Raw genomic sequence first — 20,266 nt, forward strand, 5'->3', positions numbered from 1 at the left:
TTTTATTTTTAGTTTTTTTTTTTAAATTTTACTTAATGATTAAAGAAGTGATTATTAATAAAATTATATATATTTTTTAATTTTTTCTTAGTGATTAAGGATGTTTAAAAAATACTTAAAAGAAAATATTAAGAAAATAAAAAATTTCAAATCCTTTATAAGTAGTAAATAGATAGTGATAGGGTATTGATGTCGTAGCACTGTACAACCAACGAATATATATATATATATATATATACATCTCAATCATAACAAACTAACTGCAAATTTACCACAAGTAGTAATGCTCTAACAATAAAGAAAAAACTTACAGAATAATCAAATAATCAAAAGAACATTTGAGAAATGAAATACATGAAATATGTACGGTATCATCCATGCCCAGACTTATGATTTAATGCAAGACGACATGTAGCTTTTGTAGTAGATAAACGACCTGCAGCTGGGAGATATTTATTGTGTAATAGCCCCCCACAAGATGGAGAATAGAGATTAACTATTTCCCATCTTGGACAAATGTAATCGAAGAAGATATGAGGGCAAGCCCTTGGTAAAAATGTCAGCCAGTTGGCTGTTTGAGGCAATAAGTGCAGTGGTGATGCTTCTTTTTTGGATTTTATCCTTTATCAAATGACAATCCAACTCAATGTGTTTTGTTATTTCTTGAAAAACTGGACTAGCAGCTATATGAAGAGCTGCTTGGTTGTCACAATAAAGTAATACCGGCTGTGAATGATGAATTTGAAGATCATTGAGAAGATATTTGAGCCAAGTAGTTTCAGAACATGTGGAGGCCAAAGAGCGATACTCAGCTTCAGCTGAGGAGCGAGAAACCACAAATTGTTTCTTTGACTTCCAAGAAACAAAAGAGTCTCCAAGAAATACATAATAACCAATGACACTACAGTGTGTGTCAGGACATGAGGCATAATCTGAGTCACAATATGCTCTAAGTTGGAGTGGAGAAGAAGATGAGAGCAATATGCCTTGACCAGGAGCAGCTTTGATATATCTGAGAATCTTATGTGCTGTGGCCAAGTGTGATGTTGTTGGATGACTCATAAATTGACTTAGAAGCTGGACATCATAGCATATATCAGGCCTAGTGATTGTGAGATACAACAAGCGACTTATAAGCCGTCTATAAGTACTCAGGTATGATAGAGGAACACCATAATCTTTGCTAAGTTTGAGGTTATGCTCAAGAGGAAACTTAAGAGGCTTGCTGCCAAGTGTCCCTGAATCAGCCAAAATGTCCAAAGCATACTTTCTTTGGCATAAGTGAATGCCATTGGAAGATCTTGCAACTTCCAAGTCAAGAAAATAGCGCAAACAACCAAGGTATTTGATCTTAAATTGAGTGTTAAGGAAGCATTTAAGGGAGGCAATGGAAGATGAACAATTTCCAACAATGATAATATCATCTACATAAACTAGAAGTATAATGAAGGAAGTTCCATCTAGTTTAGTGGAGAGACTGTAATCAGCTTTAAATTGTTGGAATCCAAAAGCAATAAGTGAGGAGGAAAATTTAGAGTACCATTGCCATTAAGCTTGTTTAAGGCCATAAAGGCTTTTGAGAAGCTTGCATACTTGGTTGGGGCCTCATTTGGTGTAACCGGGTGGTTTACGCATATAAATCTCCTCATCCAACTCTCCATGGAGAAATGCATTATTGATGTCAAACTGAAAAGGAACCAGCCCTTGACAGTAGCAATGGAGAGTAGAATTCTCACAGTAACAAGCTTAGCTAAGGAGGAAAATGTTTCGGTATAGTCGATACATTCTTGTTGTTGTGTAAACCCTTTTGTCACAAGTCGTGCTTTCAACCTTTCTACAGACCTATTAGCATTAAACTTGGTCTTGTAGACATACTTGCAGTCAATAGCCTCTTTCCCAAGAGGCAAATCACTGATGAGCCAAGTTTGGTTTTGTTCTAAAGCCAAGAGTTCAGCTTCCATGGCTTTACACCAACCTGGGTGTTTCATAGCTTGTTTATAAGTAGTGGGATCAGAAATGGTTGAAATAGAAGTAGAAAAGGTAGTAAATGAAGGGGAAAATTTTTGGTAAGTTAAAAAATGAGCAAAAGAACAAGAATTACCAATGTTGGACTTGGACAGTGACTAAGAAGTGGCTGGAAGTGAGGCCTGGTTGCAGTGGAACTCTTGCAAATACTATGGAGCTCAACTCTGGTGGACCTACGGAGAGGGGGTTAGATGGTGGAGAAGGGGGGTCAAGCATATGTGAGGAGGGGCAAGGAATTTGAGGGGAAAGAGAGACAGATTTGTAAGATGTAGATGAGGTTTGTAGGGTGGTCCGATTTTGAGATGGGCTAGAATTTGAGATTGGGCTGAGATTTGGATGGAAGGGGCAGGATGTTGAGGTGTGACAGGACTAAAATTCAGGGAATTGGTTGGAAAGTCAAGTGAATTAGGTAAGGGTTTAGTAAAAACAAGTATGGGAGATGGGTTGGATGAGGCATGAGGTAAATGTTGGAAAGGAAAGGTGGATTCATGGAATATGACATCCCTAGATATGAAAGTGGTTCATGATTCAAGATCAAGGAGTTAGTAACCTTTAGTACTAAAAGGGTATACTAGAAAAATGCACATGCGACCTCGAGGGTCAAATTTCTTCCTACCTTGGTGTAAGGTGGAGGCAAAGCATAGTGAACTAAAAACTCTTAAATGAGAATATGAATGTGGAGAGTTAAAAAGAAGTTCAAAGGGGTTTTAGTTAAGTAAAGGACTAGGAGTCCTATAATGAGGTACGTGGCTGTTAAAACACAATCATTCCAAAATTCAAGAGAGAAATTAGCTTGGAATTTTAAAACCCGGGCTACATTGAGAATATGTTGATGTTTTCTTTTCACAACCCCATTTTGTTAAGGTGTGATAACACAACTAGTGTGATGAATAATGCATTTGCTGTTGAAAAAAATGTGCATAAGAAATTCTTTGCCATTGTCACTTCTCAGAATTTTGATTTTGAGATCAAATTGATTTTCAATTAAATTGACAAAAGATTATAAGCTTTTTCTGGTTTCAGCTTTAGTGTGAAGAAGATAGAGCCAAGTTCTTCTAGTAAAGTCATCAACAATGGTAAGAAAATAATTAGAACCATCATAAGCAGGGACTAAATTTGATCCCCAAAGGTCACAATGCATAATTTCAAAAGGTTGGGTTGTTTTATGTTGAGTAATTCTACTCTTAAGCCTTTTGTTTCTCCAACACCACACACTAGGTTGAGCTGGATTTATCTTTTTTTTTTTTTTTCAAAACGTGCATTTTGAATAGCACGGTATTTTACCCCTCACCCCAAAACAAATCTCGAATCATGTACAGCACAAATACCCATTCAAAATTTTTCCCCTCCCCCGCCTACGTTCTCCCTCCTCCGCCCATCTTCACCGCAGTGTTCAGCCGTCGGCGACTCCAAGGTTCTCTCTCTCCCTCTCTCTCTCTCTCTCTCTCTCTCTCTCTCTTTGGATATTTGTGAAACGGGATTTTTTTGGGTCCTATTCGCAATCGCACGTACGTGTGGAATGGGATGTATTCCTCAATCGCAAACGCATGTCGTCAAAAAATTACCTTTACATTTTAGCTTTTTTTCTTTAGCCAAACAAAAGAACCAGGTAATTGAAGCAAAACTCAAATGCAAAGGAGAACTTAAAGAGTGCTTGGCTCAATGAAGATCGAGGATATTCAAAGGCCTAAGGCCTTAAAAATCAAGAATTATAATGCTTCAAAAGTTCTAAAATAAATGATAGAATTTTGAATTCTTCAAAGGAAAATTACGATGAGTTCCTTACTAAAAAATGATCTAGTGGCAAGTATTGTAGACAGAGTTTACCTCCAAACCACAGTTTCCCTTTACATTTTAGCATTTTTGTCTTTAGCTAAACAAAAGAACAAAAATAGAAACTTCATATAGAACAAAAGCTAAAATGTAAACATGCCAGATTTTAATTGTTTAGATTTTCCTCATATACAAAATCGTAGCTTTATACATAAGGATTTGGTTTTTTTTTTTCTCTGCAATGTGGCAGCATGAGGTGGATTAAAATGTTGATGCTTGAGATAGTAAAGATTTGATTTTTTTTTCTTTGCAGTACTCAAAACCATAGCAGTACTAAAAAAAAAACAGCAATATAGAAGGATTTTATTATTATTATTATTATTTATAATTTGCAATACTAAAAAACACAGCAGAAAGAAATGGTATAGTAGTACTTAGTGGTCTATAATCTATGGGATGGAGTAGGGGGTGTTCCAAACTAGAGATCTTTCGGGCATGTTTTAATTCTCTCTCAGGGTTTAGTTTGCATGATATATATAGTGCAACAACATTAGAAGAAATCTCCATATCTTCTATTTGATTGTAATTTATGATCATGAAGTATCTAGAAGGCCTATAATTGCATTGAACCAAAAAAAGGTGAAATGATTTAGTGCATTTCTGTTTAGTAACCGGGGCCTATACCTATATGATAATTTGATCAGTTCAATAATTTAGAAGTGCTAAGTGGTGAAATGATTTATGCGTTTCTATTTAGTAACTTTGTTTTATCAACTCAGTTAAAATAGTATGATGGACAAAGATGGAGATGAAAGGCCACCCAGGCCTTCTACATCAATTCCAAGTTTCCAACGACTTAGGTATGATTTGGTCATAATGATAATATAAATGTCATTGTATGAAATTTCTACTCAGTTGGTGTATTTTTATTTGTGTATTATAGGGATATCATAGTCTAGGAAATTTGTTCTAGTTGCATTTATGATGCATCCAGATGCATCCAAATGCATATCCAAATTCATATATATACATTTGAATTTTTGTCTTACATGCATTTGAGTCATTCTAACACTGTGCTTAATTACAGGCCCTATCAATGCCACCTTTTGGAGCAACGATCATCTACCCTCCATCGACTAATGTGAAGGAGTTAGGCCGAATTTAAAAAACGACCCATGTAGATTACTTTCTAACTTTAATTTTTTTTTTCTTACGTGCATTTGAGCCATTCTAACATTGTGTCTAATTACAGGTCCTATCAATGCCACCTTTTGGAACAACGATCATCTACCCTCCGTCGAGTAATGTGGAGGAGTCGGTGTGAGGCCGTGGTTGTAAATTAATAATTTGTTGTATTTTGGTTGTTGTCATAAATTATTGTAAAGAATGTCATTGCAAAGTTGTAGCTTGTTGTATTTTGAGTGATGTGATGAAATATGTTGTGGGTGTGAGACTCTTTAATGTAAAGCTTGGATTTTATTGTAAAGAATGTGGTTTGCAAGTTGTAGCATGCATATTTGTTGTAGCTGGCAAGTTCATTCAAGATTTTTTTTTAGTGTTGGTGTAACATGCAAGGGGATACACATGTTACGGACAGATGAACATGATTTATTTCACAATTGTTATGAGAAGGGAAATGATATCTGTGAACCTGGGGACTTGCAGCTTTTGAAATGTAATTACTGCACAATTGTTTGTGCCCAGCTTTTGAAATGATTTACTTCATTTTTTATTTTCAATTTTGGAAAATTCTGTTCAGTTCCAATGAAGTATCTATGGGTTTGTTTTGTCATGTTGGACCAAGGTGGAAACATCTCACTTCGTATTTAAAAGCACTTATTCGAGTGTGCTTTCATGTTCACGATGAAGGCAATATTTCTACAAGGAAGAAACAGGTATCATATAAATCTAAGGCTCTATATGTTTCGAAGTAGAGAGATTTTCATGAATCGATGATTCATTCATGCATTCATAATATCCATCAAATACATAGTTGGAACCATCCATTTACGATTAATAGTAACATATACATCTATAGTTTAAACCAACTACAAACTATTAATATCGATAACACCTAGTGGATACACAATAATATACATGCACATTTATTATGGAGGATCCGCTTTCTAATTTTCTTCTCTTGCTTGTGAAGATCATTTTCTCTCTCAATTAGTTTATCTTTAATTTCTTGAACTTTATACTCGCACAACAATAAATCATCCTCCCTTTTTCGAAGTGCATTCTCTCTTGAAACCTGCAAGCATTCAAAAGTACACAATAAATGCCTTTAAAAATTGAAAACTGCAAGCATTCAAATATGCATCAAATTTAGTACACAAGAGCACAAAGTCATAGCTACACCAGAGCATGTTTCTGGCAACAAGAAGCAGTCCAAATAAATCTAGCTACAAAAATAGTTAATTGAATAGAAGAGAAGTTGTGTAGTACTAAAGATTATATAAAATTGCCATAAATGATCACTGAAAGCTTTTCTGAGAGAAAGCTGAACTTTTAGGCTATCAATTACTTGCTACTTTTGATGTATCCCTTGTAAACTAAAGAACTACTACCGTGATAATTCTATGGCAAGGACAGCTCAAAATGATGCTAACGAATCTCAAAATTATTGATGGCAACTTCATGAAATGCATGCATCTCCTTGCCAACTTCCAAATTCCAACATAAACTAATGTTCACATTTAGGATTCAAACTCCTACTTTTTAATGCTTTTTCATTGCATTCGAATATAAGTTGACCACATAAGAGGATGATATAACAATCCAAAATAATCTCTTCTTCCCATTGTCTTCAATTTCTTCTATTTTTCATCACAGTGTGTTTCCAAAACAGAACATAGACATGGACACAGACACATAATGTGAAACATGCACTGACACTGATGGTCACAAAAATGGATGCACACACACAATGTCCATTTAGCTCAGTAATTCCTTCAAATAGTCGATTGGCACAATCAAAAAAATCAAAACATTTGACCAACGATTTAGAAAAAAACATACAAAAAAACTAAACAAAACAGAAAACACAACTATGATGGGGAATTAAAAGGAAGGTTCGGCCGAAAACTTACCATGGATGCAGATAGGGGATGCAGTACTTTCCTCTAGCTCACTATCTACTCACAGATCAGGGACGCAGGCACAGATCTTTGAGTACTGCAAAGAAAAAAAAATAAAATCCTTCTATCTCAAACATCAACATTTTAATCCACCTCTCTACATTGTAAAGAAAAAAAAAATCAAATCATTCTATATAAAGCTACGATAATGTATATGAGAAAAACCCAAACAATTAAAATTTGCCATGTTTACGATAACATCCCATTCAATTGACGACATGCGATTGCGATTGAGGAATACATCTCATTCCACATGTACGTGCGATTGCGAATAGGACCTAAAAAAATCCCGTTTTGCTGAGAGAGAGAGAGAGAGAGAGAGAGAGAGAGAGAGAGAGAGAGAGAGAGAGAGAGAGAGAGAGAGAGAGAGAGAGAGAGAACCTAGGAGTGGTCGACCGCTGAATGCTGCGGTGAAGGCGGGCGGAGGAGGGAGAACATAGGCGGGGGAGGGGAAAATTTTTGTTTGAATGGGTATTCTGTGCTGTACATGATTCGGGATCTATTTTGGGGGGATGGGGGCTGGGAAAAACAGCGTGCTGTTCAAAATGTACATTTCAAAAAAAAAATTAAGATAAATCCAGCTCAGCTGGTGTGTGGTGTTGGAGAAAAAAAAAAAGCTTAAGAGTATAATTACTCTTTTATGTTTGCTGTGAGAAAAATGAAGTCTATGAAATTTTGCAAGTGGACAAACATAACATGGTTTTGTATTAATGATACTAATGTGGTTTTTTACAATAGGATCTACAATCATATTTAAAACTGGAAGTGATAGATGACCTAGGCGAAAATCCTATAGGTCAATAACATTATGAGAATGTGAAACACAAGTTGTTGGTAAAGTTTTGTTAAATTTGAAAGGGTTAAGGCCAGAGTAGATGGAGAAACAACAGTATTAAGTAAGTAATAAAGTTCATTCCTCACTTCACCCCTCTCAATTGCTGTCCATGAGAGAATGTCCTATATGAGACAAAAATCAGGAAAAAATACTAGACAATAGACGAGTGAAGCAGCCAATTTCTTGGCAGAGATCAGATTAAATTTAAAGGAGGGAACACACAAAACATTGTTAAGATAAATGGAAGATAAAAATTGAACAGTGCCAGTGTGAGTAACAAGAACATTAGTTCCATTTGGGAGCCTAGCTGAGTAAGAGGTAGAGGTTGTGATGGAGGTGAGTAAAGAGGGACAGCAGACCATGTGGTCTGTTGCACCTGTATCAATGATCTAAGGAATGGTTGTATTAGACAAAGTGGAGTGTGTGTTGGTGGATAAACAAAGTGATATACCAAAAATGTGAGGAGTCGATGTAGAAGGGAAATTGGATTGAATCTGATTAGCAGAAGGCTGAACAGCAATGGAAAGCTCCTGAGGTTTAAGTAAAGCCAGAAATTGTTGGTACTGAATCTTAGTGAGACCCACTTGAGCATCACTGATATTCTCTGGTTCAGAGGCAGATTGAATAGCAAAAATAGGGGAACCGTGTGTTATTGAACAATTTATGGCCAGGTGGGTGGCCATGAAGCTTATAGCATTTATCCATCGTGTGTCCAAACATGTTACAGTGGGAACATATAGGTGGCTAGGGCTGAGCAGAAATCCGAAAATCCGACTTCGACTCCGACTCCGATCCGGCTCCGCTCCGACTCCGACAAGTCGGAGTCGGAGTCGGAGTTTTTTTCCCCCTGGAAGTCGGAGTCGGAGTCGGAGTCGGAGGCAGAGGTGTCCCGACTCCGACTCCGACTCCGACTCCGACTTCCAATCCGACTCCGACTTCCAATCCGACTCCGACTCCGACTTCTACTCCGACTCCGACTCCGATATTGTGCATATTTTATAAAAATATTTGTTATCAATAATATATTAACATCTAATAAATAATAATCTATAAACATTATAATGAATAATATAAGTTAATATAGTTACTATAAGTTAATTTACATTACTAATTTACTATAAGTTAGTAAGATACTATAAGTTAATATAGTTATTAGTTACACTATAAGTTACTAATTACTATACCTTATATAGTTAATTTACATTACTAATTTACTATAAGTTACTATAAGTTACTATAAGTTAATATAGTTACTATATAAGTTACCATACCTTATATAGTTAATTTACATTACTAATTTACTATAAGTTACTATATAAGTTACTATACCTTATATAGTTAATTTACATTACTAATTTACTATAAGTTACTATATAAGTTACTATAGCTTATTTTATATTTTACATTACTAGTTTACTATAAGTCAATATATAATATATAGTTATATATATACTATATATATTAAGGGCTTGTATAGTATATAGTTACTATACTATGTATAGTAATTAACTAACTATACTTATATAATATATATAGTTATACTTATATAATATAATATATATAGTTATATATTAACTTACTAATTAACTATATTTATATAATATATATAGTTATACTTATATAATATAATATATATAGTTATATATTAACTTACTAATTAACTATACTATATTGGAGGAGTACTTATATACTAGAATATATATAGTTATATATTAACTTACTAATTAACTATATTTATATAATATATTGGAGGAGTACTTATATAATATAATATATATAGTTATATATTAACTTACTAATTAACTATACTTATATAATATATATATATATATATATAGTTATACTTATATACTATAATATATATAGTTATATATTAACTTACTAATTAACTATACTTATAGTATATATATATATATAGTTATACTTATATACTATAATATATATAGTTATATATTAACTTACTAATTAACTATACTTATATAATATATATATATATATATATATAGTTATACTTATATACTTATAGTAAATTAGTAATATACTAGTTATTAGTTATAACTTTAAGTTATTATATATATTAAATATATATCTTTAAGTTATTATCTATTAGTACTAGTGTAACTAGTGTTATGGACATATTATTAGTTACTAGTTAGTAGTTATTACATCTAGACTATCTAGTTATTAGACTATAGTAAATAAGTTAATAAATATTACTAATTTACTATATATTAATAGACTAATAGTATTAGTATTAGTATATTACTAATATATAATATATTTATTAGTATACATTTTTACTAACTTAAATATATTTTTACTAACTTATTAATTTATTTTTACTAAATTAATAATTTGTATTTTAACTTTTTTTTTTTCAATTTTTTAAAAGTGAAAAGTGGAAAACCCTAATGGGTTAGGCTGAAACGGCGTCGTTTCAGCCTAACCCATTAGGGTTTTCACTTTTCATTTCCCCCCCCCCCCCCCCATTCCCTCCCCTTTCCCCCCCCCCCCCCCCCCGATTCCCTCCCCTCCCCCTTCAGACTTTCAGTGTTTAGACAGTTTAGTGCCCACTGCCTTCACAAGTCATTTTCTTCCTCACTCCTCAGTGCCTCACCTCTCATCTGAACCGGTGCCGTGCCGTCGCCCCTCCGACCTCCGTCACTCCTCTGAAAGCCCATTCTTTGCAAAACCGAGGTGCCTCTCTCTCTCTCTTTCTCTCTCTATAATTTGTATATCTTAACTATTTTTGCATTATTTTTGTTCATTTTCGAAATAGTTGTGGATATTAGGTTTGTTTGTGTGCTGGAATCGTTGGATAGTTGTGGATTTTAGGATTGTTGTGTGCTATTTATGAAAGGCCATGGGTTTTCTTCATGAGAGATGGATGGGGGTCATGGGTTTAAGCAGATTCGCAGAAGCTTTTAACCCAGTAAGCACTGAGTTCGCTCGAGCTCAGTGTCGAGCGAGGGTCGAGCGGCACACTCTGCCTGAATTCGCTCGAGCTCAGTGTCGAGCGAGGGTTGAGCGGCACACTCTGCCTGAATTCGCTCGAGCTCAGTGTCGAGCGAGGGTCGAGCGGCACACTCTGCCTGAAATCGCTCGAGCGAAGTGTCGAGCGAGGGTCGAGCGGCACACTCTGCCTGAAATCGCTCGAGCTCAGTGTCGAGCGAGGGTCGAGCGGCACACTCTGCCTGAATTCGCTCGAGCTCAGTGTCGAGCGAGGGTCGAGCGGCACACTCTGCCTGAATTCGCTCGAGCGAAGTGTCGAGCGAGGGTCGAGCGATGCAACCACATTTATAGATTCCTAGGACATTTTTTCTCATTACTACTATATAAGTATATATGTATATCATATAAGTTACTTGAGTAATCTTTACATTAGTTCATGAATTTATTTTCTTTATGTTTATCTTATTTGTTGTGCTCTACAGTTCTAGTTATTAAATAATGGATATGGAAGGCACAAACACTCCTACATCCACAGGTGCATCTTGTCCTGGCATTCCAGCCCCAGAACAACCGATTGATATTCCCATTCCAATAGTTGATGAGTCTAGCGGACCAATAGGCTCTTCAGTAGGTACTCCTAGTGCCTTTCATTCTACCCCTCGCCCTCCACCTGGTAGTAGAAATATTAAGAATAGGTCTGAGGTATGGTCCCACTTCACAAGAGTGCCCGATTGTGATCCCGAAGAGCCTATAGCTACTTGTAATCATTGTCATAGGCAATGGAAATGCCATCCCAAAAGGCAAGGCACTTCGGCCATGAAAACACACATCCAACTTTGCCCCAAAAACCGTAAGAGTAAATTGGATAAGAGTCAAACATTCTTGGTCCCGGAAGCAAGAAGTGAAGGAGGGGAAGGGGAGAAAACCTTAGGGATGGCCAAATATAATGAGAAAAAAATACGAGCTGCCCTTGCTAGGATGGTGATAGTGGATGAGCTACCATTTAGATGTGTTGAGGGAGAAGGGTTTCGGGAATTTGTTAAAGCCCTTGATCCAAGGTTTCCTATTCCTTCTCGATTTACCGTAATGCGTGACTGTATGAGGGTATTCTTGAGAGAGAAGGATAGCTTGAAGAAAATGTTTTTGACCACCAAACAAAGAGTATGCCTAACCACCGACACTTGGACTTCTATCCAAAATATTAATTACATGTGTGTGACCGCTCACTTTATTGATAATAATTGGAAGTTGCATAAGCGGATCATTTCATTTGTTCGGATTAGCGACCATAAGGGGGCAACGATTGGGAGGGAGTTGGAGGAGTGTATGCTTGATTGGGGCATTGACAAAATCCTCACAATTACAGTGGATAATGCTACCTCTAACGACTCTGCTATTGATTGGTTGAGAACAAGGGAAATAGGAAGTGCGGATTGTATAGCAAATCACGAGTTTATTCACATGAGGTGTACGGCACACATCTTAAACCTTATTGTGAGTGAAGGTTTGAAAGATGTTGATGACTCAATTGTAAGGGTCCGAAATCTGATTAAGTATGTGAAGTCTTCTCCCCAAAGACTTGCCACTTTCAAGTCTTGTGTTGATAGATCAAAAGTTCAATGCTCTAGTTTTTTGACTCTTGACGTGCCTACTAGATGGAATTCGACTTTTCTTATGTTGGACGTGGCTGAGAAGTATCAAAAAGCCTTCCAACTTTTGCTTGATGAAGATCCCTACTCACGAGTTTATTTGTCTGAGGATGGACATGGGAGAAAGGGTCTAGGAGCTCCTGGGCCGGATGATTGGGAGACCATAAGAAACTTTTCGAAGTTTCTTCAAATATTTTATGGTGTTACATTGCGCATTTCTGGTACACTATATGTCACATCAAATAATTATGTCCAGGAGCTTATTGCCATTCATAAACACTTGAATAATTTTTGTGACAATAGTAATCGACGTTTGAGTTCAATGGCTTTCAGAATGAAGACAAAGTATAATAAATATTGGGGTGATCTTGAAAAAATAAATCGGTTGTTGTTTATTGCTGCTATTCTTGATCCGCGGTTTAAATTGGTTACTCAAGCTTATTGGTTCAAGAAAACATTGGGTGAGGCGAAGGGTGAGGAATTTGTTGCACTCCTCAAGAGGGATATGGAATATTTGTATGAGGCATATGTAGAGTTTGGTGGTGGGTGCGTAACTGGTGCTAACAAAACTCAAAGCGGTGAAGCTAGTGCATCAATGGGGAGTAGTAGTACAGTTACAGACTATGATCCATTGGATTTTTTGAGGGAGTTCCATAAAGAGCATACAGCATCTTTGATGGATTGTAAGTCAGAGTTAGAGCGGTATTTGTTGGAGAATATTGAGATTCCTACGGGGAGTTTCGATATTTTAATTTGGTGGAAAGTCAACTCTACCAAGTATCCAGTTCTTGCTCTAATGGCAAGAGATATCTTGGCCATTCCTATCACCACCGTTGCATCTGAGTCAGCATTTAGCACAGGAGGCCGTGTCCTGGATCCGTTTAGGAGCTCTTTGGCTCCTAGAACTGTAGAAGCTCTCGTGTGCTCGCAAAATTGGTTGAAGTCTACTCCCATATGCTTGAGTCAAAATTATTCTGAAGCCATTGATGATGCAGAGAGTTATAAGCTAGACTCAGGTAATGTATTTAGAGATTTTTTTTAAGTTGTTATATGAGTTGATTTTAACATTTTGTAATACTAATTTCCTATACTTTAACATCTTAATGCAGAATTAGCCAATTCTATGGCCAACATACTCCGTGAAGAGGATTGACAATCTTGTTTCTGGTATCTTATTTCAATTTTGCTTTCTTTATTTTTATAAATTTATATGATATCTTATTTCTTCACTAATTTTTTTTTTTTTTCAGGCACAAGTTGAAAAATTACATTTTTTGGACCTTTGGTTATGTATTTTTAATTTTAGGTTGTAATTTTGGACTTTTGGTTATGTATTTTTAATTTTAAGTTTTAATTTTGGTTATGTATTTTTTAATTAACATTTTGTAATTTTGGTTATGTAATTTTAATGTGTGTATTTAGTTTTAATTTAGTTTTTAATTTTAGTTGCACATTTGAATTTAGTTTTATTTTTTATAGTGATAGATTTTGAATTTAGTTTTATTTTCTAATGTGATGATTTTGGTTAGATAAATTAGAAATCTCAAATTATATTTTAAAAAAAAAATTGATATAGAAGTCCAAATCCGATTAGAGTTGGAAATTGTAAAATTGAAATGTTAATTGGGTTAAAGAAAAAAGTCTAAAAAAAGGCCCAATAAAAAAGCCCAACAAAAAGCCCAACTCCGACTCCGCTCCGACTCCGCTCCGACAAGTCGGAGTCGGAGTCGGAGCGGAGTAGGGTGTAAGCGGAGTCGGAGTCGGAGGTCGGATTCGGCCTCCGACAAAGTCGGAGTCGGAGTCGGAGGATGCCAAATCCGACTCCGGTTCAATCGGTGCTCAGCCCTATAGGTGGCTCAACATTTCTGACTTTAAAACAGGTATCAAGGGTGTGACCAGTGATTTTACTCTTTCTTAGGTTTGGATTGAGGGGAAGATTTAGTGGCATTTAGGTAGGCTTTTCTGATGGCGAAGGCCAATGAGTCAGGGCAAGGGTTGGTAGAAGCCATTTGGTAATGGCGTTCTTGTTGTTGAATTAGGGAGACGACTTTGGTGAGTGTGGGTAATGGGTTGAGCATCATAATTTGATCCTGAACAGGTAAATAAGTATCATGTAAGCCCATCAAAAATTGAAACACGCAATCACGTTGATAACGATCGGATAATATTTTTATTGAGCCACAAGTGCAAACAGGGATAGGATTATAAATCAATAATTCATCACAAAGAGTTTTTAGCTTGCCGTAATAAACACTTACAATGTCAGATTCTTAGAGAAGACCAGCTAAGTTCTTTTTAAGCTAGTAGATTCGCGAGCCATTCTGATGAGCAAACCGATCCTCAAGGTCAATCCAGATCTCAAGGGCATTATCAACGAATGCGATGCTGGATCTGATGGAAGGGCAAATGGAATTTTGTAGCCATGAGCCTACTATGTCGTTGCAGTAATTCCATAGATCAAGAAGGGGATCATTTGGGTCAATGGGTTGAGGAAGTAAGCCGGAAATAAAACCCAATTTATTCTTCGTGCGGAGAGCCCTCCTCATCGCACGCGACCAAGTAATATAGTTGTCAATGGTGAGAAAATCTGTGACTAAAATCACAGCGGGGCTGTCGCTAGGGGTGGGCTCCGACTCCATCGGAGTCGGTATGGTCAACTCCGACCTCTGACTCCGACAGGAGTCGGAGAAAAATTTTCACTCCGACTCCGACTCAGAATGGAGTCGGAGTCTGACTCTGAAATGATGTCAGAACTCCGATCGGAGCATTGTTGGGCTTCGGCCCACCTCTGACTCCGAAGGCCCAGCTCCGAAGGCCCATGCAAAATTCAAGATCCAACAATCTAATTGACTTCCAATTTCAAAAAAATGATATAACAATAAATAAATAAAACTTAAATACAAATAACATTGATTAAATTCCATACAGTCATACATTAAAAAGCCAAAAAGTAGTAAATTAGTAATTGAACATTGATAAAGTCTTGATTCTTGAACATCAATAAAGGAACAAAGTCTTAATTCTTGGAGTTGAAGATAGTAGCCACTACCATTTGGCATCCATTCTCATAAACTTTTATCTGCAAAATAAAACATATGAAAATATTTTTAAAAAATATAGTATGAATTATGAAATGGTCAATAATTTTTTAAATGATTTAAAAATACTAATATAGTACCTGAATAGCATCACTGCAATACATGAACCCAACTCCTCATCCATGTAACTTGTAACTCATCTGCAATTATCACTCATCCGCAACTATGCTAGGGTTCACAAGTATGTCTACAAAATCATAAAAATTAGAAATTAATAATTAAAACATTACAAATATTTAAATTATCATTTAACAACATATAAACTATAAAGTTTCCTGATTCAAGCCTATAACTCTCTGGATCAATGATATCTACTCCAATGGGCATTTCACATAGCCAGTTTTGTGTGCAAATGAGGGCCTCCACAGTTAAAGCTGACAATGAACTCCGGTAAGCATCCAACACACGACCTCAAGTGCTAAACGCAGACTCAGATGCAACCGTAGTAATAGGAATAGCTAGCAGATCTCAGGCTATTCGGAAAAGAATAGGAAATTTGGTGGAATGAACTTTCCACCAAGTTAATAACTGAAATGCATCACTAGGTGCCTCGACATCTTCCATCAAATAGCATTCAACCTCGGACCTACATTGCATAATATTTCTCGATGCACGCCTTTGATGATATCGCTGCACCAATGGTGATGAGATAGCTACAGCAGAAGCAGTGTAATCATAGGTAGATGTCGAACTAGTCAGGTGTGAGAAGCTACGGCTACCACTTGCTGAAGTAGGATGACCATTATTGTTGTAGTGGCTATATAAGCTATCAGTATCCTTTCTCAGCTCTCTAATAAACTCTTCAGCCTTCTCTTCCCCATGGATGTCAATAAAGAAAAATTGTATAATTTTCAACTTATATCGGGGTTCAACTATTGTAGCCATAAGTAATAATCTATTTATCTTCACAATATCCCCCCAATATTTATCATATTTTGATTTCATCCTTATAGCTGTAGCATATAACAGTCCCTCATTGTTAGCATAACTCTATTGCAGGTGTTCATGAATCCTCGAAAGCTCATCGAAGTACAAGTTCGCAGTACAATATTTCGATCCAGATATCTGCATAGTTGTATCATAAAATAATTTCAAAAAATCAACAAAAGACTTTACACGATTCCAATCAACTGCATCCGGCGCACCGAGCCCCCTTCTCCCCCCAGTAGACTCCATCAAAGCATACCTCAAACCCCATCCTCGACCTCCATTCTCTGAAACGCTCTTTCGTACTTCTGCGCCACCTCCAACATCATATATGTCTAGTTCTATCAAGTTAGAACGTCCAAACACAACATCGCAGAAGATGGAATATGAAATTGTTCTGCTATAGCCTTAAACTTGCCAAGCCTTTGGGGGGAAGCCCTCACATATCTCACTATATTGCGGACTTTGGTAATTGAATCATCAACCTCCTTCAACCCCTCAGATACAATGAGGTTGATGATATGAGCACAACATCGAACATGTAGGAACTCGTGTCCACAAAGGATATCATCTTTTACCATTGTATTCCTCTTGAACCACTCAATTGCAGTGTCATTGGCACTGGCATTGTCAACTGTGATACAAAGGACTTTGTTAATACCCCAGTCCTGAATACAACCATCCATCATTACATCAATGGATGCACATTTGTGATCAACAATCTTTTTAAATCCAATTATTCGTTTATGCAGCGTCCACTCACTGTCAATAAAGTGGGCTGTGATACACATGTAGCCCACATTTTGTATGGACGTCCATGTATCAGTGGTGAATGACACTCTCTGGCCAGTTCGACTAAACATCTCATTCATTTCTGTCTTTTCTCTCACATGCCTCTTCATACAATCTCGCATAACCATATACCGTGACGGCATGGGAAAACGTAGCTCAAGACAGTGCACAAATTTGTTGAAGCCTTTTTTGTCAACTGTAGTAAAAGGCATCTCATCAGTAATGATAATCTCTGCAAGTAATTCCCGCAACATCTTCTCACTATATTGAGGGATTATAAGCTTCTTACCATGTGAAAGGCCACCATCAGTTGCCATTTGAGTTTCATAATTGAACTTTGTTTGATCAGTGCCAGTGGCCGCCAATCTCTTCGCGATCTTATACCGTTGGCAACCAGTAAGATGTGCTATTAATACACTGGTGCCTTGCTTCTTCGAATGGCAACCACAAAGTTGCCCATAGTGGTTGCATCTTGCCTGAGGGTTCACACGATCACTAGGAATTTTAGTGAAATGTTCCCACGTCCACGACCGTTTTTTAGAAGGTCGTGGTGGTTGATCAGGCTCAATGGGCACATCTGCCATCTCCTCCTCTTCATTGAACATATTTTCATCTTCTCCTTCTATATCTACTGGAAGTCGACTACTTGCACAAGAAGTAGCTACTCTAGATACCGCTCTAGATGCTGCCCTAGATGGGGCTCTAGGGGTGGAAGTATCTGTCGTCATCAGGGTGGAAGCCCTCGTTAGTGTAGGAGGACTGGCATCGTCTCCACAATCTCTACTTCCACTAGGTCTAGCATCCATACTATTTGAAATCAAAGAATCTGAAAAATTAAATTAAAAGTAAGGAGTTAATTGCTAAATAAAAAATTAGAAGTATTGTAAATAAAATAAAATTATAACAAAGCTATAAATACAATCGAATTTACTATTTAGAGAAACTTTTTCACATATTTACTTTCTCGTTTGTCAAGTTTCTTAATTTATCAAAAGAAGAGGCTTAATATATAATTCTCACAAATAGGGACAAATTAATGCTATTCTGGCAGCACTGCATATATATACAATTCTCCATCTTTTACGTCTGGTAAAAGTTGGTAGAAAATAACAAGCAATATTAATTAAAAGCTGCTTTTTGTAAACCTAAATGAGGATCAAATTGATCAATGATATAGACATACATACATATATATATATATATATGTAATCAGTTGGATAATATATAATAATATAATATAGTGATAATAATTTCAGCATTTATTCATGTCCGGACTTAGGGAAATCATAAAGAACCTACTTATACTTGGATGGAAAAAATGAATTAGCATCCCAAAGCATATCGGATGTAGCTTTTCTCGTGACTAAACTAAAAAGGCCCTTGTGTTTCAAAAAGAAGGGTGCACTTGTTTATCAATATGACATGGTCAGATATATACCAACATGTATTTATTACATGCCATTATGAACCTAAATCCATATATATATATATATATATTTAATATATGTATATAAAAGGATTATTTAAGTCTTTTATTATATACATAGAGAATTAATTTCAATCATGAACTGATCATTTTTTATCTGCATTGAGAGTCTTAAAGTTGAATTTGAAGCTAGATCCATACCTTGGCAATACACTATACAGTATGACTAGGATATAGAACTTCCTTGATTTGAATAAAAAAATAAAAGAGATCCAAATGTTGTTTTAAATACTTATGAGAGATGTTAGAAAAAATTATCTAATGTGTTGTTCACTTGTTCTCTTGTTCGGTGTTGCTCCTTGATCTAATGATCTAATGTGATGTTAGATTTTTTTTAATTAAGTAAAAAAGATTAAACACAAGTAGTAGACTAGTGTTGTTCACTTGTTCTCGTTCTTGATATTTCAAAAAACAAACTAATGATTCACTGAGGCATTTTCACAAACAGTTTGCATGCAACCACATTTACATTCCTATAACAATGATTCTGTTACTGCATTTCCATCCTAATTACATACAACGAACTAAATTCATAAACCAACAAATTAAAATGCAGAAAAAGGAACCACTACATTACATTATTTGAAAAGAACTACAACCTAAAATTAGTAATTACCGATTGGGAACTGGGAACTGTAAGTGATGACCAGTCGGCACTCGGCACTCAGCAGGATGCGTCTCAGGGACTCTTAGCTGTGAGCTGTGTATGGGCAAGACAAATGACGGCCGTCGTGTGAGGCTGGGGGTAGTCGTGTGACGGTGTGAGCCTTGAGGCTGTGCTGCTGTAAGCCTGTAAGGCTGTAAGTGTGAGGTCTCAGGGCGAGGAAGCGAGGCTGCACTGAGGGGGACTCAGGGAGGGCTAAATCAAGAAATGGCATTATGCAACGCCAACGGGCCATAGTGAACGACGTTGTTCCTATTTAAATGGAACAGCGTCGTTTAATAAAGAGGTTTATTTAAAAAAAATTAAAACAGATGCAAAACGACGTCGTTTTGCATCTGTTTTAATTTTAAAAAATTCGGAAGTCGGAGTCAGAAATTGGAGCAACTCACCACTCCGATGCATCATATTTTACTAGTGAATCAATTTTGCAGAAATTTTTTCTTTCAAATTTGGCCAATATTTTACGTCGTATTCTGCGACGATTCTTAATTCACTTTCGTCATTACTTCTGGTAATGTCAATTGCCATTTCATATGGAAATATGTTGTCGACAACGATTTTATTTCTATCCATAATTTCTCCATTATTCATAAAATGTAACGAGATCTCGTTATCTTCAGGTACCTGTCCCTCTTCAAGGGAAGACATTTTCATGAAAAACCTCTTCAGGAGGCACTCTTCAAGAGTTTATATAGGAGAATTTTATACAGAGAATTTGGATAGACTTTATTGCTTGTTTTATGGGTATGGCCTCTTCAGGAGCACCAAATTATTTGTGCCTTTCTCTTTTGAGATACTCTGTCTTTTGTATCGATAAGTCTCACATGCCTTTATACATGTCTTTAGACTACTGAATTTCTTAATTGTCCTACATGGACTTCAATCCTCGCTGGAATTTTAGCAGGTAGAATATGAGACATTTTTA

At 36.2% G+C, this 20,266-nt stretch overlaps 1 protein-coding gene across 1 annotated transcript; it reads right to left on the reverse strand.

Moving 5' to 3' along the window:
• Positions 1-15,940: 15,940 nt before the first annotated feature.
• Positions 15,941-16,357, reverse strand: LOC122299606 (zinc finger BED domain-containing protein RICESLEEPER 2-like). Its single transcript, XM_043109991.1, has one exon. It carries the CDS (start codon positions 16,355-16,357, stop codon positions 15,941-15,943), a length of 417 nt encoding a protein of 138 aa, XP_042965925.1.
• Positions 16,358-20,266: the final 3,909 nt, after the last annotated feature.

Source organism: Carya illinoinensis, chromosome 16 (assembly GCF_018687715.1).
Source record: "Carya illinoinensis cultivar Pawnee chromosome 16, C.illinoinensisPawnee_v1, whole genome shotgun sequence".
In the NCBI taxonomy this organism is placed as follows: Eukaryota; Viridiplantae; Streptophyta; class Magnoliopsida; order Fagales; family Juglandaceae; genus Carya; species Carya illinoinensis.